General features: G+C 54.1%; 13 protein-coding genes across 13 annotated transcripts; 7 read left to right on the forward strand and 6 right to left on the reverse strand.

Annotated features, from left to right (window-relative positions):
* Positions 1–32: 32 nt before the first annotated feature.
* J4E84_001453 (uncharacterized protein) lies at positions 33–371 on the forward strand (the record flags this gene model as incomplete). Its single annotated transcript, XM_049384085.1, has 1 exon — positions 33–371. One exon carries the CDS (start codon positions 33–35, stop codon positions 369–371), a length of 339 nt encoding a protein of 112 aa, XP_049249603.1.
* Positions 372–804: 433 nt separating this feature from the next.
* Positions 805–3,291, reverse strand: J4E84_001454 (uncharacterized protein; the record flags this gene model as incomplete). Its single annotated transcript, XM_049384086.1, has 1 exon — positions 805–3,291. The coding sequence occupies one exon, from the start codon at positions 3,289–3,291 to the stop codon at positions 805–807; it is 2,487 nt and encodes an 828-aa protein (XP_049249604.1).
* Positions 3,292–4,165: 874 nt separating this feature from the next.
* J4E84_001455 (uncharacterized protein) lies at positions 4,166–5,459 on the forward strand (the record flags this gene model as incomplete). The annotated part of the gene is made up of 2 exons (XM_049384087.1): positions 4,166–4,277; positions 4,450–5,459. The coding sequence occupies 2 exons, from the start codon at positions 4,166–4,168 to the stop codon at positions 5,457–5,459; spliced, it is 1,122 nt and encodes a 373-aa protein (XP_049249605.1).
* Positions 5,460–6,574: 1,115 nt separating this feature from the next.
* J4E84_001456 (uncharacterized protein) lies at positions 6,575–7,849 on the reverse strand (the record flags this gene model as incomplete). Its single annotated transcript, XM_049384088.1, has 3 exons — positions 6,575–7,213; positions 7,262–7,653; positions 7,699–7,849. The coding sequence occupies 3 exons, from the start codon at positions 7,847–7,849 to the stop codon at positions 6,575–6,577; spliced, it is 1,182 nt and encodes a 393-aa protein (XP_049249606.1).
* Positions 7,850–8,319: 470 nt separating this feature from the next.
* J4E84_001457 (uncharacterized protein) lies at positions 8,320–9,036 on the reverse strand (the record flags this gene model as incomplete). The annotated part of the gene is made up of 1 exon (XM_049384089.1): positions 8,320–9,036. The coding sequence occupies one exon, from the start codon at positions 9,034–9,036 to the stop codon at positions 8,320–8,322; it is 717 nt and encodes a 238-aa protein (XP_049249607.1).
* Positions 9,037–9,371: 335 nt separating this feature from the next.
* J4E84_001458 (uncharacterized protein) lies at positions 9,372–10,514 on the forward strand (the record flags this gene model as incomplete). The annotated part of the gene is made up of 3 exons (XM_049384090.1): positions 9,372–9,375; positions 9,895–9,959; positions 10,017–10,514. 3 exons carry the CDS (start codon positions 9,372–9,374, stop codon positions 10,512–10,514), a joined length of 567 nt encoding a protein of 188 aa, XP_049249608.1.
* A 323-nt stretch (positions 10,515–10,837) lies between these two features.
* Positions 10,838–11,742, forward strand: J4E84_001459 (uncharacterized protein; the record flags this gene model as incomplete). Its single annotated transcript, XM_049384091.1, has 2 exons — positions 10,838–11,333; positions 11,387–11,742. 2 exons carry the CDS (start codon positions 10,838–10,840, stop codon positions 11,740–11,742), a joined length of 852 nt encoding a protein of 283 aa, XP_049249609.1.
* A 654-nt stretch (positions 11,743–12,396) lies between these two features.
* On the forward strand, positions 12,397–13,609 carry J4E84_001460 (uncharacterized protein; the record flags this gene model as incomplete). The annotated part of the gene is made up of 2 exons (XM_049384092.1): positions 12,397–12,405; positions 12,497–13,609. 2 exons carry the CDS (start codon positions 12,397–12,399, stop codon positions 13,607–13,609), a joined length of 1,122 nt encoding a protein of 373 aa, XP_049249610.1.
* A 119-nt stretch (positions 13,610–13,728) lies between these two features.
* J4E84_001461 (uncharacterized protein) lies at positions 13,729–15,249 on the reverse strand (the record flags this gene model as incomplete). The annotated part of the gene is made up of 3 exons (XM_049384093.1): positions 13,729–13,779; positions 13,830–14,677; positions 14,820–15,249. The coding sequence occupies 3 exons, from the start codon at positions 15,247–15,249 to the stop codon at positions 13,729–13,731; spliced, it is 1,329 nt and encodes a 442-aa protein (XP_049249611.1).
* A 1,010-nt stretch (positions 15,250–16,259) lies between these two features.
* Positions 16,260–17,000, reverse strand: J4E84_001462 (uncharacterized protein; the record flags this gene model as incomplete). The annotated part of the gene is made up of 1 exon (XM_049384094.1): positions 16,260–17,000. The coding sequence occupies one exon, from the start codon at positions 16,998–17,000 to the stop codon at positions 16,260–16,262; it is 741 nt and encodes a 246-aa protein (XP_049249612.1).
* Positions 17,001–17,700: 700 nt separating this feature from the next.
* On the forward strand, positions 17,701–18,981 carry J4E84_001463 (uncharacterized protein; the record flags this gene model as incomplete). The annotated part of the gene is made up of 1 exon (XM_049384095.1): positions 17,701–18,981. The coding sequence occupies one exon, from the start codon at positions 17,701–17,703 to the stop codon at positions 18,979–18,981; it is 1,281 nt and encodes a 426-aa protein (XP_049249613.1).
* Positions 18,982–19,504: 523 nt separating this feature from the next.
* Positions 19,505–20,497, reverse strand: J4E84_001464 (uncharacterized protein; the record flags this gene model as incomplete). The annotated part of the gene is made up of 1 exon (XM_049384096.1): positions 19,505–20,497. The coding sequence occupies one exon, from the start codon at positions 20,495–20,497 to the stop codon at positions 19,505–19,507; it is 993 nt and encodes a 330-aa protein (XP_049249614.1).
* A 1,684-nt stretch (positions 20,498–22,181) lies between these two features.
* Positions 22,182–23,330, forward strand: J4E84_001465 (uncharacterized protein; the record flags this gene model as incomplete). Its single annotated transcript, XM_049384097.1, has 1 exon — positions 22,182–23,330. The coding sequence occupies one exon, from the start codon at positions 22,182–22,184 to the stop codon at positions 23,328–23,330; it is 1,149 nt and encodes a 382-aa protein (XP_049249615.1).
* Between the last annotated feature and the right edge of the window lie 483 nt (positions 23,331–23,813).

A 23,813-nucleotide genomic window follows, 5' to 3' on the forward strand; every position in this document is an offset into this window, starting at 1 on the left:
TTGCGCGCTTCGAACATTTCCTCCCCATAGCCATGTCCAAAGCCGCAGAAGCTACAGGCATCGACTACACCGGATGGGACGAGCAGAAGGCCCTTGCGGCGATTGCCAAAGCCGTTGCGGTCTGGCCACGCCATGACTTAAGCTTCATCGAGATTGACTACCCGCGCGCCAAGCGCAATTGGAAAAACGGGACTCTCAAGAAGTACGATAGGAGGGTCCTGGCGGCGTATGAAGACGATGACATCGCGGCTTTGGCTATCTACAATCGGATGAAACCGCGGTACAGAAGACGTGTACTTACCAGGATTCGCCAAGGGAAGCGCCGTGGGAAGGTGTCGACTGGTGGTGATCATTATGAGCCGGGCATGTGAAGGGGAAAGACGAGAGAGCAAGGTCTTTGCCAAAGCGTTGATTTGAAACGAGACCTGCTCTTTGCGTGCTGAGCGGAGCTTGAAGAAAGGACGTTGTGGGACTGTGGAGACATAGCGTCAAGCTGAAGCAGACATGTTGCTCCTGGGATGACAGGAAGTGGGAGGAACAGGACGGATCTGGCATGTGGTATTGACGGCCATCGAGTTTGACTACTTGGTGTGGAGCCTGTATGCTGGTACATCTCTTGCCACTCTTGCATATGAAGTCGTCTCAATCGCGCATCCGTTCCTCATCGTGATATCGTATCTCATGTCCTCCAACGCGTACCTTTCACTGAGCCATCTAGTCAATCAAATTCCAAACGCAGCTTCAGCACTTAGTCATGCGTGTCATTCCGACAGCCAAACGTCGATCCAATGCGCGCTCTCACGCCTAGGCAAGAGTAAACATCTCACCCGTCCACCCATACTCTCTCTCCAGCCTTCTGCCATACCGCCTCGCCCACGTGAGAGGAAGTTTGCTGAGCGCGCCGTGTGGAGCATGGAATTGGATCGCACGCTCTGTGTCCAAGGCTGGTGTGAATCTCCAAGCAGACCCGTGGAGCTTCTCTGCTTCGAAGCCGCGCTGCACCATAGCGTGAACGAAGTCCTTCCAAGATACTTCACCTGGTACATCTCGCGCTGAAGGGGAGAAAAATAAGGTCTTGAACAGGAGATAAGATCGCTTGTCGACGTTCAATTTCGGCGTTGGAGACTTTACGATCTCGTTGGCCAGACGCTGATCAGTACCAGTAAGACTGGCTGACACGTCGGTGCCACGAGTCTTGATCTTCTCCCTGATCAAGGCCTGGGATTTGTTGTGCTCACCACTGGTAGTGACCGGGTTGCTGATGTTTTCGTCAACTCTCTCTTCATGGCGCTGTGGAAGGGCTTCGGTCCAGGGTGCAGTGCGGCGAACAGCGCGTCCAGCATCTCTATGCCGCAACAGCAGATCAGGTAAGCTCGTTCCAGTCAAATTCTCACAGAAAGTGTCTGCAGCCAACCAAAAGGCGTCTAGGTTTTTCTCTGCAAGGCGCATCGCCTCCGTCGTCTTCTTGGTCTGTTTCTCGGTAGATGGATAATAGAACTTGCCGTCTGAAGGATCTGCCTTGAGCGCTAAGGCGACATCCTCGAAACGTCGCAGATGTGCTATAGGCTCCCACTTGAGTCCAAGACGTCTGAACCACGACATCAGCAGTGGTCTAAGCTGTTCCACATCATTCTGGATTTTCGTTGCCCAAGGTTGATACGATCGAATCTGCTGGATGCACTCCGAGGAGATGGACAGCTGAGAAAACTCTGACCATGCCAAAGACGACACCAGCCCTTTGACATCCGGTACTTTAGTGGCCATCCTTTCTAGGTCATCCAGCTCGGCGATAAAGCCAACGGTGGGGGGTGAAAACGGTTCCCAGATTCTGAGTAAGACTTCGAGGAAGCGAAGTATTGTCGAGTCGCCATTGGCTCGTGCAGCATCAATCTCGCAATGATATCTGACACTGCCCTGATCAGTATAGGCCTTGACAAAGTAGGGTCTCATATTCGGACATCCAAGGAGGGTGTGCCGGAAGGTTTCGTGCTTATCTGTGTGCAGCACATGAAGCATTGTCCACAAGAGCAGAAAGTTCACGTGATATCCTTCAGGAAGATCTTGGTCGTGAGGAAAGTTGAAGTTCTCCTCGATGGCCGTGGACCGCAACGCTGTCACAAGACGCAAGCACTCTTGCCAGTAGAAGAGAGGTAGGTAGGCCCCAAGGACGAGCTCGCGAAGGATAGCGCCGGTCATCACGTGGGGTGGCTGTTTCAGTATTGCAGCCGCGTTGCTGTCCGTAGATTGAACATACTCGGATCGATGTGCCTTGTAGTCATTGGAAATCTCTGTGAAGTAACCTGGGTCTTCTCGAAGCGCCCAGACATGATCCTCCAGTTCGCAAACCTTGGAGCTGACCAAGCTACGCAGGCGGTCGAAATCCAGCTGTCGGTGATTGCCGTACGGAGCCATCAGAGAGACCTCTACCCGATTGATATAGTTAGTAGACTTGTCATCTAGGCAGGTTATCGGTGGAGTAATGGGATGTCGTTCAGGTTGATCTTTCTCGTCGGCCAGGATATCGCCGACTAAGAGGTGACAGCATCGCTGCAAGAATGTATAGATGATCTCCTGTATGCGAAGTATCTGGAGTCCATGTCCTGGATGCACTCCTCGCCCGCTGTAGATCGCCAATCGAGCATCTCCCTGGTCTGTCCAGTGCTTCAGTTGACCGTAGTTGTTTCGCGTATTCCTTCCAACGAAGACCATTGTGTAGTCCGGAAGATACTGACAGAGGCAGGAGTCGGGCCACCGGGCGATTGGGCAATTGAGTAGTTCTGTTTGACTGAAGGATTCGATTGTGGCGCGACCGCGCGAGTTGAGGAACGTAAGAAGGGTCCCGGGCTGTAGAAGGTCCTCTAGGTTAAGAAAGGGCACCAAGCAGGCTGCACTGTTCCGCGCCCTACATACTTGAGGAGTGAGAATCCTTTGGTCATCTTTGTATCTTGCCGGTTCAGCAAGATCGGTCTCAATGTCCGGGCGATGGCCGCTTGCCATATCTGGCCTTGCCGTAAGAAGCAGCTTTTTCTTCTTTGCAGTACTCTTCTTGCTCCATCTCTTGCGGATCGTATGCTCGTGTCGCTCAACAATATAGCGCACGTCTTCGAAAGACGTGAATATACCCTTCACATAGAGGCGAGCTAGACGCTCTACTTCTTTATGAGAAGGGAAGAATCTTATCGCGGGGTAAAATTGGAAGAACTGGACTAGATTTGTGCCACCGAGAGGGCTGTCCGCGAATTTGTCGAGGAGGATCTCGTCAACTGATCGCTTAAGTTTGACGACTACCATTCTCACGTGAGACCAATTTGGCTGGATGGGCGGCGCCATCTCCAACGTCCAAAAGGCGGCTTGATGTTTTGCTGAGGCTGGTGTGGACTGAGAGAGACAGACGAAGGAGGCTCTGCTTAGACAATCAAGGTAAAGGTAAAAGAGGCGCGGCAAGTCTAGCCCAATACAGACGACCTTAGTGCGTCATTTGCCAGTGACTTCGGATACGTACCCAGAGCGCGGACGGAGCCAAAACGCAGTATGGATGCGGAAGTTGGCTAGAACAATGCTGAGAGAGATATCGTGTGGTCGAGACTCTCGATGGGCGTAGCATATGGGCCATGTCTCGAGAGGAACGTATGTGTCCATGTGATGTCGGGGCCATGATTGGAAGTCTGTATGATGGTGACTGGCGAGCTGTCATTATGCGCGTCCTCGTTGTCGCAATACCGAGAACCATTCGAAGGATCACTCCTCGGTATTGCTGTATCCACCGACAGTGATCACAAAGCTGTTAGATATAGATTGTTGCAATGACTTGCACAACCTCGTTTTGATGTGGCTGCCAGGCCACCCGTCGCAATATGATCTCCTTGATGTGGCCTTTGTCAGGCTTTCGCCGCGACCCAATCTTGGTGGCAGAAGTGCGGCGCCTTCGTTGGAGCATGCCACCGACATCCTGACCTGCATCGTCTGAAATTTGATCAGACAGTGAAAGCGACAAGTCGAAAGTTTCTGCGCGTGACGCTAAGTCGTGATATGAAAATAACGCGCCATATTCGCACATGGCCCAACACCTCCCACCCATCTTCTACCGCACCTTTCGCGTCGAACACCGCCCACACTCCAACATTCCACGATCAAGTCGCGACCTCTTTCGTCCAGTATCGACGCGATGTCGGAACAGCGCGACATCACTTCCGTGTATGGCCGCCGCGATAGTGATCCTGACCCACAACGGAACGCACCCTCGGAGACAGCAAGGCGGACAGATGGTGGAGTTGAGTGTAAGTATAAGGATACGTCGTACTTTCGTATAACCGACGCCGACATCATGAGCAAGCGCGATACCCTTCAAGCATCCTGCGGTGGCTGCATGATGGGGCGCGACGACCTCGTATGCGCCAGGGTCACACGCCTTCCCTCTCTTGATCAGGTTAGCTGACATTGTATTCGCAGACGACCTTCCTACCGAGCGTGAACTGGAGACGTTCAGTGTGCGAGTAGAGACGAAGCCCGGTGTCTTCATGCCAATTGGCCCGGTGAAGGGTCTGAAGTGCCCGATAGCGAATTGCCTGCCGCCATCCGGACCGTACTACGACGAGTTCATTCTCGAAAGCACCTTCGGCGAAGCCATGTTCGACGTGTACGCCAACGGCGAGATCCGCGTGTGTATTGTTTGCTGGGGGCCCAAGCATGAAGCCAGCCACAAGAGGTGCAAGAGGAAGTGTCGAGTTTGCGGAACTTGTGACCATCCGGGGCAGACATGTGGTCAGATATATGCGAGGATGTCGTGGTGGAAGGCTCGCGGCCACAAGGTGGTCAAGACACAGCACATCCGCCCCGGTGTTGGCGAATTCGTCTACCTAGTGAAAGCCGGACTCGTGCACAGCTTCCGAAAGTTTACGGACGTTGTCAACGTAAACGAAGGCCATCCGCTCGTACGCGAGCTCTTCCGCACGACCTCGATGCCACTGTATACACCGGGAAGGACTGTCTGGCCCAAGTCAGGGAAGAGTCAAAAGCAGTCAAGGCCAAGCGTTGAAGGGCCTTCAAATCCTGAGGGCATTGTTTCGCATGTGCCGGAAGAAGTGCAGGAAGCGCAAAAGCCGGTACACGGCTCCGAGCCCAGCAACAGAGGCTCCAACCACAGCGTGGATTCCAGTCGTGATCCCAGGCTTATGACTCGACGCGTGGTAGATGAAGAGGATGGGGTACTTAGTGGTGAAATTGCACCGATTGTCGATCAGCCAGTGACACATAAGTCTGGCGGTGGTGATATAGCAGCGAGCGCCTCTGAACAAGACACATCGCACCAGTCTGAGCGGAACCGCTTCCTGGAGGCCGAGAACAGGCGCCTAGTTGAAGAACTTCGGCAAGCTCGCATTGAGTTGGTTGCAAAAGACGCTCGCATTGCTGAGTTGACGGGTGACGGCGTTCCAACGGGCACAAAGCGCCCCAGGACCTGAGGCGATATGCTCCCGCTTTCGCGAGTAGGATAGCTGCAGATGGACTTTCGTAATGATACCTTTAGAGCAGAATTGAACATCTCCTGTACCACTACCAGAAATTGACGATACATGCACCGTGATTGAGGTGGACAAGCATAATACCTCTGCTCGAACCTCTACACTTTGGAACGACTATCTGCATATTGCAGCAATCGACACAGCAAAGAAGGAACTGACTAGTAGGACTTGATGAAGATGCAAGACTGCTCGGCAGCGTCGAAAGACGTCAAAAAGGTGTAATCGCGCGCGCGTGAAGCCGGCGTGCAGACGTCTGCAATGAAAACGACGCCGGCAAAAAGAAGCAAAAAAGAAAGGGCAAAAAGAAGAAATCGTGCGCTGATAGATGCTCGCCCACGTGAGCGACCTCGTTAATGGTCACTCACCCGGCTACGAATCCGTTGGAGCAAGCTGGTAAAGCCCCGAGGGGCCAGTTCCAGAAGGGTGTACATGTCCTGTGTCACACGATGGGAAACTCTGGAATTGTAAGCAATATAATGTGGGTGTACCGCAAATTGCGGAGATTGTGGGCCTTTGGAAGTTTAGGCGACGATCGAAATCTGCGCGCAACTTGAGGCTGCCTGCGCACAATCCGTGATTGGGACAGTCGAAACGGGCTACCGGCCACCTGCACATTCGTAGTTCATGTAATCATTCTCGTCGATGTAAAGTCTGGTGCTGCGACGGTATGGTGGAATGTCATTGACGTGCGTGGTTGTGATGGTGCGTGGCTGCTGCGATGCATTGCGATGTACGGCTGGACGAGCGTGTGGAAAGAGTGATGAAGACGCGTCGTCGGAAGATCGGGGATGTAAGTTTGCCGCTAGATTAGTCATCCCAGCTCCACTTTCGCAATTCGCCGCACCGGCGCGCCTCACGACATCACGTCCCATGTCCATAGATATCATCCAGAAGTCTACATCGCTTTAGAATGTTACAAACTCTCATTTTGATACTCATGTAGTCTCAAATGACTGGGCACATTTGCCTTCCTATACATACACGCACATCCTTCCACGATCATCGCCGACCCAGCCGCACATAGTAGCCTGCGAGCCAGGCTACTTGCTAATGCTCTAGTATGCGCCACCAGTGTCAGCAGCTTGAGCGCGCAGCTGCTCGAGCTCCGCCCTGAGCTTCCGAATCTCACGATCCTTCACAACTGCCTGCATTCTCAAGTTCAGATTCTCGACCTCCTGATCCTGAAGCTTCTTTTCGATGTCTTCTGGGTCAGTCGGGGTTTCGCTGCTGTTGCTGGCGGTATCGGGCTGCGGAAGCGCCAGTTGGCCGGGCGCGCCATATGACGTGCGACCCTGGAGACGCGGGTCGAGGCTGTTGTCCACGGATCTTATCGGTATGGTGTATGAGCCCATCGGCGGCGGGAGGGGTTGCTGCTGAGGGGCGTTCGCCACGAGCGTTGGCCCACGGCGCGATGGAATGGACGCCGAGCGATGCCTCGGGTCCGCCTCGAATATCTTCCGCATCAGTGCCTTCGACCTTGGCTTGTCTTTGTAGAAGTCCTGAACGATCGGATGCATTGGGTTCACAAGAATAGTGTTATTTGGACCGCGTGCAAGATACATGACACCGATATAAGAGAGGACAGCGAGCTCTTGTTTGTCGGGACGGATCTGTCGATCTCGAACGGTGTTTGGACCCCATGGAATCTCCTGCTGGCGATACCAGTCTCTATTACAGTAGAATAGGGAACAGCTCTAGCATCTATGTCAGCAGTGCTATTGCGCATTCGCGATAGTTCTTACCTCGTCCGGGTGGCGGCGGGTTCCGCAGACCTTGCATACCTTCCCGCAAGACGTGGTCGAATAACCTGCGGTGGGGTGGCAGGTCCAACAGATCATACAGGGTTTGTACTTGAAGAATATAGGGCCAAAGACGGGGAGGAGCGCGTTCTGGTCGTAGTATGCTCCCGCAGGTGGTAGGTATCGCTCGATCGGGTACGTAAGGCCAGCAGGGAGTGTCATCGACGAGGGCGAAGAAGGCGTAACAGCAATGTTGCCAGGAAACGACGGGAGCGACTCCAAGAATCTATCCGCAGCGTCGTAGGTCGGGAACTCGCTCTTAATGCCGACTGGCTGAACATTGGCACCAGTCGGTTTCCAGCGCCCAGCGGCCCCCGAGTCGGGTTCAGGTGGTTCTGCTTTGGGTCAGTAGGGTTGAAGAGGCCGTTTCGGGTGCTTACCTTCGACGTCCATCATGCTGAGGCGCTCGGGCGTTGTAGACTGCCTTTGTTGTCGCTGCACACCGTCGTCGAGCGCAGAAACACCAGGACTAGGGGTAGACTGCGGCGGCTTCGGGGCGTACAAGGCTTGCATCAGATATAGATTGGCCATCGCGATGTGTCGGGGTGGTTGATGTCTGTGGGCATGGAAATCTCGAGTGTTTGACTGTTTTTTGACAGCGACGCGCCTCAGCTTGGCGTGTCGCTCTCACCTACGTACCTAAACGAGTAGGCACGACTGGGACCCGGAAGCACGTGGCCGTGACATAGCCTGGGCATGCAAAGTCACTTCTTCATGATGGGCACTAATGGATCAGCTCATACAAGAAGAATTTAAACACGTCTATAGACTACATCAAGACAAGAACTTGCAAAGTAGGTAACCTCACGTTAACGTGGACTCTAGGGTGTTTAGCCCGTGAATCCGAAAATACCAAAGCTCTGCTGTTGCTCATCATGCTCTTATATGAAGCCCAGTACACCATCAAGTGTCGTGTCGCTCGACGCCTGACTAGTCTACCAGTATCTAGATCAACCATTCCATCAATGCGGCAACGTGTCCATCATGTCCGACCGTTATGTCTATTCCAAAGACCATCCAAGCTTAGCCTTGAGCGTCCTGATCATCCTGTCCTTGTCCTTGCTCTCAGCAATGTATTGAAGCTCTCGCTGGTCGCGCTCATGCAACAGCTTCTCGTAGTGCAGCTGTAGGCTAGCCGTGGGGGATAGAGCAGGATAGCGGGGATCCTCCGATGAGGATGAAGAAGGTATGGTGATGATGTTGGCGGGAGGGATGATCTGGAGCTGCATGTTGTTGTTGCCTGGCGGAGCTTGTGGCTGGAGCCCAAGACCCGGGATTGCCATTGGCGGATGGGAAGAAGGCTCTTCGGTGACTTGGCGAATGGCGGTCGCGAGTTGAGGATCGATGAAGGGCAGATTGGGTGCTTGAAGATCTGGAACCCGGGCTTCGGCGCCGTTGGCGGGAGCTGCTACCGTCTCGTTGGAGGTGATGTTGGCTTGAACAGCGGCGCTCCTCTTCCCGTTCTCGTTGATCCATGTGATGGGCGTGCGGATGCGGAGGCGATGACTGTGTTGTATGGTATGGCCGGCGTAGTAATCCTTGACATCAGCATTGTCCATGTTCGGCAACACGTCCATAGAGACATGCGACATAGTCTGTATGATTCCGAGGGCATGAAGATCTGTAACCTGGTTCATCCCGGGACGTAGCGCGATCATGTCATCTGGGTTTGGAGTACATCCGTGGTCTTTGCGCCACCTGTACGAGCAGTACGCCATAGCGCAGAGCTGGGATAAGTTAGTGGTGGGATCACTGAGACAGTACCTAGGTGGGAACAACTTACCGCCTTCGCGTGCTGGTCCCTACAACCGCACATGCCACACGCGTTCGCGCATCCGGAAGGATCTCCAGAAGACCCGCACCCAGGCTGTAGACAGTGACTACAAAGACCCTCTCTCGGTACGTCCGCGCCGAATATTGCGATGATGTCGAATTGGTCGTAGTAGACACCAGCCGGGGGTAGGAACTGCGTGGGCGGGCGGCCTCTAAGACTGCTGAGTGACATGACAGCGAGAATAGCTACGAGGTAACATTAACACATGCAATTCACGACATGGGTAAGTGGGGAGGCATAACGTACTGTTGGGAGGATGTCGGTGGGCCGTGGATGCCTTGAGTCACAACACGGAACGCGAAGTTGTTCACGCAAAGGCTTGTTTATTTGGTTCGCGGCGGGATCCCCTCGCACTCGTAGAAGAGACACCTATAGCCACAGCTCACCTGTCGGAGGCTTGCGACGTCTAGGCTCCCGATCGTGAAGAGCTTGGTTTCGAATCTGCCCTTATCCCAGTCGGCCGTGCAGTCCTTGTCAGCTCGTGCGGTAAGCTGGTGCTTTGCGCGTAGAGTCAGATCAAGTCAACACAGGTAGCGAGAGGAAAGGTAGGAGAGGGAGGCGGGGCTAAAATATACAGAGAATTGCGCTAGTAGACGCTAGCTCAGGCGCTCACTCAGCAAGCACGTGAGTATAGTCCACAGTCACCGACGCGTCTCCGCCTTCACCGCGCTTTTCCTGTCGTAGTCGCGAATTCAGCGCCCCTACGAATACCGCAACCATCTTGGAGGACCCCAATGCGTAGGCATGGAGCCAGATCGTGTTGATACCGATAGGATGGAAGACGATGGGGAAGAGACTGCTGCATATGTAAGTCTTTCGCTGACACCTCGTCGTACCATAACAACAACACTGACCAAAACATAGCAGCAACATATCCAAACCACCTTCTCTGGTCATGCGAGCCTCCAGCATCCCGAGCGCACCATCAGTCTCGCATTTCGTCCCGCATATCACGAGGATGGCGTGAATCAGGTGAATGACTGGTTGAATTCGATCAGCAGCGCCAGCAACGATCCATACTTAACAGCCGAGACTTTCCCCGTTCCACGATGCCCCGCTACACCCTCCATGTTCCAACCAGATTCTTCAACTCCCGCACCCGGTTGCGAACGCATCACCAAGGAGGCGTTTGTGCTTGTTTTGGAGCAGAATGCGAGATTGAGACAGGAGCTGGAATCGGCAAACAAAGCTCGCGCAAAGGCTGAAAAGACGTGTTCCGATCTGGCGGCTTGGACTTTGTGGGAGCGAGACAGGTTGATGCGCGAGTTGGAGGAGGCCAGAGCGATACATCGTGCTTTCATCCAGGATGAGGTCGACAAGCTCATCGCCGAAGAGACAGGCCGTCTTTCTATGGATCAGTAAGGGGATCGTGATCGTGCTCGAAGTTGATGTATTGTGGTAGGCATCCGCGAAGTACCTATGAGTTATGTTATTGTAGTCGAAGTGACTGCAGATATCTCACAGTAGTAACCAACGTGCTTGCACGATATTTGGCGTAAAAGGGCTTGTTTCTCCTTTATGGCATGCAAAGTGATGCAAGAATCTTCTGGATGTTTCCCCATCTGGTATCGCGGTGAGATGTCTCGCGCTTCCACCGCCAAGTTCCTCCGGGGTGCAAAGGGAAATTTCGAAGACCTGACCCCGCACGCCCCCTCAACACCAACACCACAACCCACTCATACTACATGGCAGATCACTCTTGGATGCCTAGATGGTTGCGCGCTACCTTTCCTCCACCCGCTGGAAATACTACTGCAGATCAGCAGCCTGAGACAACTGAAACAACTCCCGAGCAAGAACAAGACGTCGGCAGTGACGCAGACGACAGCCCAGAAGACAAGTCCAACGATAATGAGGAAGACAGAACTTCTACAAATGACACGCCAGACAACAACGCGAGTACCAACGCCACTCTCGGACGCGCGAACACGTTCATCAAGGCCATGTACAAACACGTCGTGGACAAGGTCACCCTGTGCGCCATGCAGGCAAAAGATGCTGTGGCCAGTGCAATCGAAAGGGTCAAGCAACTCGGGGTCAAGGGTGTGGCGAAAGCAGCCGGCGAGTGGATTAAGCGGCATCCTTGGGACTTCGCCCTAGTCGTCGTTCCGCTCGTACTGCTTGCGCTCGCAGCCATAATATTATCGGGCATAGGCTTTGGAGCGGGTGGCATAGTCGCTGGTAGGTCAGATCCACGGGTTCGCCGTGGAGTGAGGATACTGACTTTGTCATAGGTAGTGCAGCAGCCGCCATGCAAGCGGGTATCGGCAATGTGGTTGCAGGTTCTGTCTTCGCCACATGCACAAGCGCTATGATGGGCGGTTACGGTGCGCCGATCATCTTCGGGGGCCTTTGGGGCATAATAACAGCGTTGGTGATCGTAGTCGAGCGAGTTTGGAAGCGCTGGTCAGACCGGTCACAGCAAGCTCTGGTACCTCTATACGTCGCCGTACCAACGAGCGCCTTTAAGGTCGGAAAGCAAGCCGCGTATGCTGCGGTCTTCTATTCGATGTGTGCGGCGGCATACGTGGTATACCGTTTCAAAAGTTGGCAGCAGGGACGCGGGACCGAGAAGCTGAAGAAAGACTAGCCTACAGAGGCAATCCGAACAAGGTGGCAGGCATTCGCTTCTATGGGCGCGAAAAATTGGACGTCGATGTGCAGAGCTGTTTTTTTCAGGTCGGATTGTCACTTGTAACGGGAGGGGTCGCCGTTAAGAAGATCCTGCGGCTTTGGAGGTTCTCGTGCAGAACGATGATACGACTTGAACAAGCTTCCCGGTGCAACACACCATCGCATCAGTACCGTGAAGAACCTAAGTGACCGTGATCTTGTTGGCAAAGAATAGTTGTGCTCCCGTAGGCAAGCTCCTATCTGACATTCTTTGACCGGATTGTGCGAACAGTACATGGCCATGGCAGCGGGCACGGCGGAATACGAGAGCGACCGTTAGTTGGCTTGTTGAGAAGTAGAAGATGTCAGTCAATTGATCGCAGTGAAACGCTGTGTATTGACTCGGAAGATGTAGATGAGCTCATGACGTGGAACAGAGTGCAGTTGTGAGGAGTTCAGGAGTCGTCAGACATGGGATGGGGCGACCCACTAGCGCTGACTAACGATGATGCAGGCCAAGATCGGCGGCGGCGGCGCGGCAAGCCTCACCTCCTTCCTCGCCAGTGACAGACGCGTCTATCATGCCACCAGATCGATTACGCACCACCAACTCTCAAGGCAGGCAGAAGTCATGCTCAGAGTGCGCAAAGGCAAAGCGGAAATGCGGTCTCGAGCAGCCTCATTGCGCACGCTGCACCAGGCAGCATTTATCATGCATCTACCCTCCACAGCCTCGGTCACAGGCCACGGTTCCACAGACCAGCACATCTGCGACTCCCGCCGACTTGAGCCCATCCAATGCGCCAATGGAGATGCCAGAGATTAATGATGGCGGTTTCGCCTTCGACTTCGACCTGCCTAGCATGCCAGCCAACCCCACCGCAGACATCTTAGACTTCGACTTCTGCACCGCGACAGACTCTCTCGACGCGCTTACGGACATGCTCATCACACCAGCTCATCAGGAAGATCAATTAACGTTACAAAAGTCTTATACCCCAGTGAGCCAGCCCTTCTCAGCGAGACACCTGTCACCCTTCGCCAAGTCCAGAGTGGAGTACTCAATCGAGCTCGTCAAGCTCGCGCCAAAGATGATGGTAGAGCAATGTTGCACACCATGGGCCCACTCTTTACTTTACGAAGACCACATGCCACGATCATTACAAGACGCACACGCTGCATGTGCTCTCTATGTTACCATGAATGACAGCAATGCTGAGCACGTCGCACGGTTCATCACAAGTCGCGCAGAAGAGCTCATAGCCACTGCTATACCAATTACACCCATCGAGATCCTAGCTCGCACACAGGCTCTGATGTTGTATGAGATCATGCTGATCTTCGGCGGCGACATACGTCTCTACGCCCGAGCTGACGCCCTGATACCGCATCTGGAAGATGTGGGTGTTGTCCTTTTACCCATCGCAGCAGAGGATCCCGAGCTTCCCGCCACGCTTCCACTCTATCCCAGTACAGCCGCTCGCTCAGCGTGGAAATCATACATCTTTCGCGAGTCAGCCAGACGTACGGCCTTGGTAGCTTTCCACATAACCGTCATATACACCCTGCTGAGCGGGCAGATGAGGTCTTGCGCTAAAGAGCTCTCTTTGAAGAACCGCGTCACGCTTTCTGCGCACTTGTGGAAAGCACCGAGCGCTTTTGACTTTGCCATGGCGTGGAATAGCAAGAATCACTTTGTTATCAAGGAACTTGACTTCCCGGATGTCTTGAGGGGTGCGCAGCCGGATGACCTTGATGCCTTTGCTAACATGATGCTCATTGGTCTTCAAGGCATTGATGATATACGGGGCTGGTATCATACACGAGGCGGGGCTCTCACATAGCCTTTTCCAATCAGTGTCAGCGCGCCTGGACTGACTCATCTCAATGTCGTCCAACATCAACCAAGGGCCCGCACAAGCCAGGCTCCCGGTATTTGACAACCCCAAATGAGCAAATCTTCCTAATTCTCGCCGTCACCCAGGCCCTGCATCGAAGTACCCGGCACCGGTGTCTTTTGACAGTCAGCGAAGCCCAAGAGAAGCACAATATACAACGACTTACCTCGGGGAAATTCCACCACCGATCCACGTTTTCGATGAACTCCTCTCCCTTCTGTTTGCCATACTTTATGATCCAAGCTTTCTCTGAATTCGAAAGCGGGTGATGGCGCCAGGGACACTTGACACCCATCTCACAACGTTTCTTCGTAAGGTACGTGGTGAAGCAAAGTCCCAGATCGTGGCGCTGCTCCGAACCGTACATTCCGGGGGCGATCTTGCCGTTGGCACCGTTGACGAAGCGCTGGGCTTTCGGTTTGGCGGCGTATGTGGCGAAGATGCGATAGTCGTAGCCGCGGAGGTCGTGCACTGTCGGTGGAAACTCTGCTGTTTCGGCGTTCTGGAGGTGCGGCAGGCCTAGCTTAGGCTCGTTGGCTGACTTTGCTATGCTGGGCGTTTGGCTGGGTCTGCGGTGCGTGGACTGAACTGGCGTATGCTGAGTGATTGTAGAAGTGGATTCCGGGACTTCCTGATGGCGGTACGGCTCCTCATGCCTCGGATACTCAGGCTGTGACATCTTCCGACCGGTACTCATTCTCACCGCGGGAGCAACGTGGGCCGTCTCTAGAGCGTCGTCGTCCCAGTCCACTTCATCCTCGACGAAGTACTCTGGACGCGAAGCCGCCTCACTGAAGTGCTCCTGATGGTGTTGTTGCGCATCTTGATCTTGGCCGTACGCTTGCTGGATGTGAGCTTCCAGTCGGCTGGTCTCTCTCGTGCGACTGATTCGGAAGGCAGCATCCTGCCTGGGCGACCAATGCCTATCGTCATCGCGGTCACCGTATCGACCAGCCATAGCCTTCGCCTCGTCCGCAGCAACCTCAGCATCAGTCTTGATCTGACCAACCCGAACTTTGCAAGCACGAGCAATATGTCCCTGCTCTCCACATCGAAAACAACCCTTCTTATCAGTGAAGGCAGCTGGGCAATCAGCAACCCTATGCCCTTGATAGTCTTAGCAAGGAAGAGTTGGAAATCTGCAGACACCACGAACCTTTCTTGTTACAAGCAAAGCACCGCTGGTACTCTGCCTTCTCTGGCTTCCGGTCCTCTCGCTGCGGCTCCACGTCGACGGTCTCACGACGCAGCGGCGACCGCTCTCGATACCGGGCTCGCTCACCACGCCAATCTTGCTCATCCCGGGGATCTTGACGCCGGGCAGGCGAACGACTACGGTCACGATCCCGCTGTCTCACTCGCAGTTCTTCTTCCGCCCGTGCGTAATCTCGTTTTCGTACAGCGAGCTGCGGACGGCGTCGACCTTGCATCCTCTCGCCATCGACATCGTCGCTACCTCTACCCCGGTCTCCCTGTTCTCTGGGTCCCCTCGGTGGGGGCTCAGACGGAGGCGGTGGAGGGTTGTTGGGACCGTACGGACCTGGTTGTGCTGCGCCGCGGTCTCGCATGTTGGGTTGCCGTGACATGTCTGCGAGAGTCAGTGTAGATGGTTACGCCAGGTTAGCCAAGATCAATTCAGAGGTATCAAGCTGGGTTTATTGGGGATGAAGTGGAGCTTCTGTCAGGTGGGAGTAGCAAGTCTACGTGACCGTGTATTGACGCACGGGCCAGTCACGCAGTCACGCAGCGTAGTAACGCAGCGTAGTAGCGAGGGTTTGTTGTTATGTTGTGACGTCAGGCTCATTACATTATGGCTTTTGTGTCACATACATACAAGCTATCCCTTGGTGCTGTTGAGGCCAGTTGATGTGGATATGTACTGCGAGGCGCTTGAAGGAGCTGACATGAACGTCCGCATGGGATGAGGCAGTCACATGTATTGTAGAACACAAAGCTTTACGCAAGCTTTCTATTGAAACATACTAGACAGAAAGAGAGACGTTGAACCGTATCCTGCAGTCTACGCTGATATTTCAGTCGTTTACTGCATTCTTAACCCACTAACGGGAGTCTACGATATATTCCGTCTTTAGATATTAGTCACCGTTGCTTGTCGCAGGACCTTCTCGGTCACTGGTCACTCCTTTGATAATAGCAGGTAATCGTTACGAAGGATCTGCACTGTTGATAGCGATGTCGTTGGGAGGTACTTGACGTAAAGTCGGATTCTAGTGTCATTTATATCGAACGGTATCTGCGTTGAAACAGCTGCAATTGAAGTAGTGCGGAGTGTAAGTCAACATAAGAAAGTCGGCGGATATCAAGGACGAACTCAGATTCTTGGTCATCCTAAGGGTATCTCTAAGTGGGTGGACGCCCGGGAAGAGATATCAGAGCAACACGGAAACTTGTTTCTTGGTTCATGTTAGCACTCATCTTGGCAACATGGCACCACGCACTGTCTGTCGATTTTGAACTATAACGAAATATAATTTCAGATCTCAATCGTGAGGCTAGACACCTCAACGAAGAAACCTTCCCAAGCCAACACAAATATAGTAGAGTATCAAAACAAAGCTAGCCAATCTACCTCAGCCTACAACCCCTCTCTGAACACACTCCTCCGACTCTCCGTCGGGCTGTTCTCTACACTATCCACACTACCCGCTTTCTTGTGCTTGCTCACGCTCGGCATAGTCGCCGTAGCACCACCCCGATAACTCGTATCCGCATCGAGCACCGGCCTAGGACTCACGCCCCTCAAACTCGCCGCATTATCGTCACCAAACGGATTCCTCCCACTCTGCGCATCGAGATGTTCGTCGTAGGAATCGCGTGTGCGGCTACGTCCGCGACTTGGCTCGACATTATTATACGGCGTGGGGTTGGCATACGGATTCGCAGTCTGCCCACCATGGGTAGACGCCGGTTCATGAAGCCCCAGTTCCTGCTCTTCATAGTACGCCTCGTCGCCCACGCGCGAACTCCACGCCTCATCAGGGTCGAGACGACTTCCCGCGCCGCGGCCCCCGCCGACGCCGCGCCCGCCGCTGTAGCCGGCGTCTTCGTAGCCGCTACCCGTTGTGTACCGGTTGTTTCTGTTCTTGAACTTGCGCACCTGGGTGTCGAACCAGCCTTTGATGCCCGTGGGCGCGGGACCCGGGTAGTTTGAGGTTGCGCCAGCGTCAGAGGAGCGGCTGAAGGCTACCATTGGGTTCATGGAGGGTGGAGGTAGGCCATTGCGGGAGGCGTTCCACCGGGCGTAGAAGTACCATCCGAAGTAGGAGAAGGAGAGCAGGAGGAGCAGGATGATGATGAAGACTAGCCAGCCGTTCATGGTGGCGGTGGTCGTGTGGGTTGTTGGGGGGAGGGCTTAGGGTCGCATGTGCGGTTTGCTGGTCGTGGGCGCGATTGCGCGGATCCGATGGGTTTGCTGTCGCTGATGCGGACGGGCTTGTCTCTGTGGGCAGGGGGCGATGGGCCTGTTGGTGTCCCGACAGGCGTGGAATGCGACGTCGGCTGGCTGCGCCGCAATGTCAATTTGTTGGTGTAGCTGACAGGCGCGGCTGAGTTCCTCCAGCCCAGGCGGCTGCGTAGTATCGCCAAGTGATGACGTAACCCTTGCTGACGCCGCTGCCCGAATCTAACAACTGGCAATAAGACGGAGAAATCCTTTGCGATGTTAACAATGACAGGAAGCAGTGTCGAACCCCTATCGTTAAAATCTGTTCCGACGGAAAAGTTTCAGATTGATGCGTGCTTTTCGTCTCACGACGAGGCCGTTATTGAACATGACGCACGCGGACTAGCGTCTACCGTAACGAAAAATGGGGCAGGTGGGATTGCGCGATTGGGCTGCTAGCCTATCACGCCTATCTCCACACTATGGACTGGGTGACATTGCATGTGGCAGGAACCGGACGTTCATCGCTCGGTTCGACTTCTGGCCGTCTGTGAACTGATCAACATCTCACTCATTTGCGATCGCACTAAAGTAAAAAGTCCGGCCGAGTCATTGTTTACACTAAGCTGTCATCATGAACAGATCTGGCGGGGACGATCAGCATCGCAAGATCGTGTTCACGACTCAAAGCGTTGACGGCGAGTCAGAGGCTGTTGTTACGTTACAAGAGCACAAAGATCCCACGAGGCCACCTTTCTTGATCAGTTTATCAAAAAGACCTCAACCTGGCGATAAACAACCACCGTTCTCCCCACCCGAAAAGCGCGAGACTCATGTTATCATCTCGAGTGGCTCCGGCCATGGACTCGCGGATGAGTTCTACTCCAGCGCCGTCGGCCCGATCCTCGAAAGCATACATGGACACAGAGGCATGGAAGAGTTGGAAGTACACACCACGGAATCGCCAACCAGCATCTTGGAACTCACCGACGCCGTCCTGTTTCCAGCCGCCAATCAAGGAAAACCAATCCGCATCATCCTCCTCTCTGGAGACGGCGGTATCGTAGACCTCGTAAATGGTCTCTCATCCAAAACACCGAACCCCCAAGCCTACATCTCCCCGCAAGTCGTCATCCTCCCTCTCGGCACAGCAAACGCGCTCTACCACTCCATCAATGCCGGAGCATACGACGCATGGGGTCTCCCCGCCCTGACATCATGGAAAACAAAGCCCCTACCCACATTCACAGCGACCTTCTCCCCCGGCGCCCGCCTCCTCATCGATGAAGGCCGACAAGAGCAAGAACTACCCAAAGACCCACAAGGCAACGGCATTCTCCACGGCGCCGTCGTAGCCTCCTGGGGCATGCACGCCACGCTCGTCGGCGACAGCGACACAACCGAGTACCGCAAGCACGGCGTCGAGCGCTTCAAGATGGCTGCGAAAGAAGCTTTGTACCCAGCCGATGGATCGCCGCCACATCCGTACAAAGGCAGAGTCTCTATCCTCCAAGAAAAAGGAAAAGATCGTTGGACCGCTCTCCCGGAAGAAGAGCACATGTACATCCTCGCAACCATGGTCTCGCACCTCGAGAAACCATTCTGCATCTCCCCCGCTACTAAACCGCTAGACGGGAGTATGCATCTTGTACATTTTACACCGAGGAGTGGCGATGAGGTCATGGGTATCATGAATAAAGCGTATGATGGGGGTAAGCATGTGGAGGATGGGGATGTGAGGTATGCGTGTATTGATGGGTTGAGGATTGAGTTTGAGGGCAAGGAGGAGGACGGGAGGTGGAGGCGGATATGTGTTGATGGGAAGATTGTAAGGTTGGAGAAGGATGGGTGGGTGGAGGTTAGGAGGGTGATGGAGGGGGGTGCGAAGGGGGTGTTGGATGTTGTTGTTGTTTAGGGTGGTGTTGTTGTGATTGAGAGGAGATGTGTATGGCCTATAGACTACGGATGAATCGTTTGAAGATCGCGCAGTTGAGTCCGTCGCCTTGGGGTGTGCGTTGCAAGACATCATCTCAGTGAATACAGCTCACACAAACCCGCCTCATCCCCCTTCACTTATCCGCCCTCCCAACTGCGCCCACTTTACTTTGTCGGCAACAGCGCCACCCCACACCCGCACCCTCACCTCTAGATCCACTTACATCCATCCATCAGTCCTTGCTCATGTATATACATTTTCTAATTTCTGCAACTACCCATCAAACGCGACCGCGGCCGCAGAGCAGTTTGGTCCCCCCGCCGTCTCCCCTTCATTGGGCCCCCCGCCGTTATCTCCCCTTCAATGGGCCCCCCGTTAAGAAAACAGCCGAGTTCGAAACTCTGGTCGTTCCCCATTTTTTTTGCCGGTTTTTTTTTTTTGGATTTTTGGACTTGGTCCGCAGGTGAAGGAATAATGTGTCGCTACACCTTACCCCGCCCGTTCACTCATGTCTTTCTCCTTGCCTCGCTGCGCGTCGATGGCCTTCGGCTTCTACTTGTGTTATCCACTCTTGTGGGAGATTCAGTGTGCTCTTGACGAAACTTTCTTGCTCTTTTTCTGTCAACATGCGCCTGCTGACATAGAGGAAGTGCGCCTTAAACGCGTGCCATAATTCGGTATCAGCATCCGTATGGCCATATGCAAAAGGTCGAGGGAAGTACGGATCGTTGCGCCAGAACGCATGGACTGCTTGGGCGATACCAGTTGCATCTTGAGCCATAGGACGTACGCAGTCGTAGTCTAGCATCCAGATGACGAGGTCTTCATCCAGCAGCTTGAACATTTGTGTTGGCGTGTCGCCGCTGATAGATGATGTAGCCGGGGCAAGAACAAACTCAACATCATTTGCATCGACTTCGGCCTTCCAGTAACAATGCGCGAGCGCCTCAGCTAGAGTCTTTGCGATGACAACAGCATTCATACCCAGCTCTTCCATTTGATCGACGCAAAGGCCATAGTTGCGCAGATTGAAGAACATCCCCGGCGGGCGTCCTTCTGGTCTCCGTTTACCCGTGTACACTCGAATAAGGCAATCTTCATTCTTCTTGCTCGTCCTCGTAGCCTCCTTCAGCGTCTCGCGACAATATCTGTCGATAAGCATCTCGCGAATAGGCAGTCCTACAGCAGGTATCCTCTCCTGCGTGTAGCTCCTACTCACCTCTTCACCCGCAGGAAAACAAGTGAAATTGTTATCCCACCAGAAGCTATCAGCCTCCAAGACCTCGTAGGACTGCGGTATTCGCACAGGAAGGGTGTGTGTAGTGTCCGCTGCGATAACTCGTCGATGCATGTTGTAGTCGTTTAAGACGGAGCGGTTTGTATGCATGAGTTCGCGTTTGATGACCCAGGGGTTGACTCCGCGGGTCCAGATGCTGCCGCAGCATCCTCGGCCTATTTCGCGGAAGGTGCCTCTGGGGTTGGGCCTTGTGTTCATGTTTGTGGGTGTGTGGTCGAATTGTGAAGGTGTGTGGCTAAACTGTGAAGGTGCGTGGATGGTGGGATATATACTCGCTTTTGACTCACACAGACTCTGTGTGGGCGTACCCGTAATGTTGGAGTCGGGTAGCCATTCCATGGTTCACGATGGGTTGTAGACCAATTACGAGCCACGTGACACCAATCCTTAGACGAGATTTAAGCTGGTCCGATTGCTACGTCTTGTCCACAGGAAGCCGTTTCCGGTGAGATAAGTGCAGCGTGACAGTCTTTGCGCATAGGCGAGTATGGCGTCGATGAAGCGTTCCAAGGTTGTATTGTCGTGTTGTCGTGCTTGAGGAGCATGGCATGAACCACGGTCGAGGTTGCGGTAGCTCCTGCCTTGGAGCCAAACAAGCGTCAGGGTCATCAGGGTCTCGACAAAGGCAGGAACAAAACTCTGCGACTCGCTCCGAGATGTTTCGCCTCCTACGCTCACCATCTTCGTTCTCACCCACTCGCATTGTTTCCATCTTCTTTTTTGTAGCCAGATCGTTCGAGTGGACACCTCAGAACGTCTCGAATGGCACTAGAACACGCCCCCTTGGTTTACTGGCAGAATGGTACCAGTCGCATTCATGCACCGTCCTGCTTTCATCGATCTTCGGTCGCATGTCGATAAGGGATCTGTTCTTAGCTGCTACATGTAGCACCGAACGAGCTACTACGATCGTCAAAAGGAAGTACACTCTTGACTCTTTATCAATGCGAGCACCTGCGCTTTCACGAGAACGACAACCCGCGACTGTTGAACCCTTGGCTACACTCCCATACTTGCCGGCATCCAGGGGCTCCGCGGGGTCGAGGAGATTTGATGCCTCAGGTCTTGTTGTTTCCGAAACATGATTATGCCGTCACGTCGAGGATCTCAATCTCACCCATCGCAACTTCGAAGGGTCCGTCGCCGCCGCGAACGTGGCATCGGACTAGAGGAACGATAGTAGGGTCATTTGTCCTAGGCTCAGCCACTTGGATGCCAGTCGTCGCGTCCGCCCAGGAGCACAACTTGGCGCAGTCACGCTACGCCTTCGGATGGCCACGATTCCGGCGTTAGGCAAAAGCAAAGAAAGGCACCAAGGACATCAGCACTGGCGTCGCGGCATGTGTCGAGCTCTGGCTTGGTGATTCGAAGCCATGTACGGCTTGCGACGGCGAGAAGCTGATGAAGTTCAGGATTTCCTGCCCCCACCAGCAGCACCTGCATGGAGCTGACAGTTGCCGGCGACCAAGCTGCAAGCCTATAATTAGGCTGATCCACAGCGGGCGCCAACCGCCCTACAGGGCCGCAATGATGAAAGCGATCGAAAGCAGACCGCATTGTCAAGCAAATCGCGTTCGCGAGTCGTTGATCGCATCAATAGCAGCAGGGTAGTAGAAAAAGAAGATTACTCGTGCATCTTGGTGTTTCTGACATCACATGCACGTGCATGACGCGTTTCGTCACGGCGATCTTGGGCTGACGACCCGGCCACGGCTCAGCGCCTGCAAACCTACTTACACAAGCAGGGGTACCGTCAGCAACGTCCTTATTACTACCCACCTTTGCCGTCGTGGCGCAGCCTCTTCTCTCAAATCGCATCCTCGAGCAATTGACGCAGAAACCTCACACTTACATCGGCCCTACTCGACACTGATCGCCCGCCATGAATATGATGCGCAAGAAGACGCAGTATGTGCAAATCACACCAATACCGTCTTTCATACCACGCCAGCTCGCAATCGACTTCCTCCACAGCCATGGCGAGATCATCGAGCTGAACCCCCTCGTCACCGGCCACGAGCCCATCAAAGCACCGCGCGACGCTCCCGCAGATGAATACTACTCAACATGGTACGAAATATCGCAGCGCATACAGTACATACCCGGCATTGGCAAGATGGGGAGCGGCGCAATCAAGTTCCGCGGCGTCTTCCACGACCTGCCGTTCGGTCTTCAGACACACACCTACGCGCCTGCGAACGTCGACCTGCGCCAGAAGTGGCATATTGGCGGCAACCAGATTGGCGAGCCACCTGAGCCGAAAGAGCTGGGCTCTGCTGCGCCACCGGAGGGACTCTACATTCGCCAGGATGTAGAGATCAAATGCAACGTCGCCATGATGAACTTTGTCAAGAAGGAAATGAAGGCAGCTTGCACGATCATGATCGAGCGGTTGGTCAAGAAGGCGGAGCTGCTCGACTCGGGCGCACTCCAAGCGATGATGGAGAACGGGCGCATGAAGACGGTCAACCCAGCTGATCGCTCAACCTACGGTCACACGCCTCCACAGCCATCGCCAACTCAACCCTACCAGATGCCCATGTCGCCGCATAGACAAAGTCAACAATGGGCGCAGCCCGCACAGCAGCCCGGCCCACCTGTCCCACCAAAGCAGCTCCTGGGCACGAACGACATTGTCATGGAACTACCAGGCGACTTCTACCACCCTCAGCCGTCCCCGTCTCACCTCTCGCCTCACGACAACCGCGCCTCTTCCGCCTCCGAGCCATCGCAATACTCGCCAAATCCGCAAGATGCGCGCTGGTCGACTGCATCACACAGCACCGCCAGCTCACGCCCTAGCTCGTATGCGCCGTCAGAGGGCATGAAATCGCCAGGGCTAGAACAAAAGACATTCGCGGCCGAGCTGCCAACCATGGAGGAGACAAAGGAAGAGCACAGCGCTCATCAGAGGCGGCCAAGTGGCCAGCAGGGCCAACAGGCATACGCATACAACCCACAGGATTATGCGCGGGCGCCTGGGCAACAGCAGTATGCCAACCCGCCCTACCCGGTGTATGGACCACGGTAATTGAAGTAATGTCACACTTTGGTGTTTCTTTGGACGTACACGCACAGTAATGTTTTTGAGAGTTTGGTGCCCGAAAGGCAGGGTGGCTGTTTGTCTACCTTTTATGACGATTTACGACTTTTTGCGAAATGCTTTTCAGATATCCCATTCCGTTGAGTAATGCAATCAAACTATTCATTTTGATGCGAATGTGCTACCCAGTCTCCACTTGACGTTGATCTGCGCTGCTCGAACCAATTGACCATCTGCGATGGATATCCTCGTACACGGTCAGCCGTTTCTACGCTCACATCTCGCAGCAGCTCTTCATCATAGTCTGCAACAGGGAAGTATTTGACAAGTTCCTCCGTTGTCCAGTACGGAAGACGTTCGCTCCCAATCTCCGACCGAGCATACATGTACACATACACCTGATCAACATCATGCCGTAAAACCCTCCTGAAAGGGTTCTGTGACCATTCAGGCGCTTGCCTCATAGAATGA

The sequence above is a fragment of the Alternaria hordeiaustralica genome (assembly GCF_023758085.1).
Source record: "Alternaria hordeiaustralica strain BMP 2776 chromosome Unknown scaffold_1, whole genome shotgun sequence".
NCBI classification, from domain to species: domain Eukaryota; kingdom Fungi; phylum Ascomycota; class Dothideomycetes; order Pleosporales; family Pleosporaceae; genus Alternaria; species Alternaria hordeiaustralica.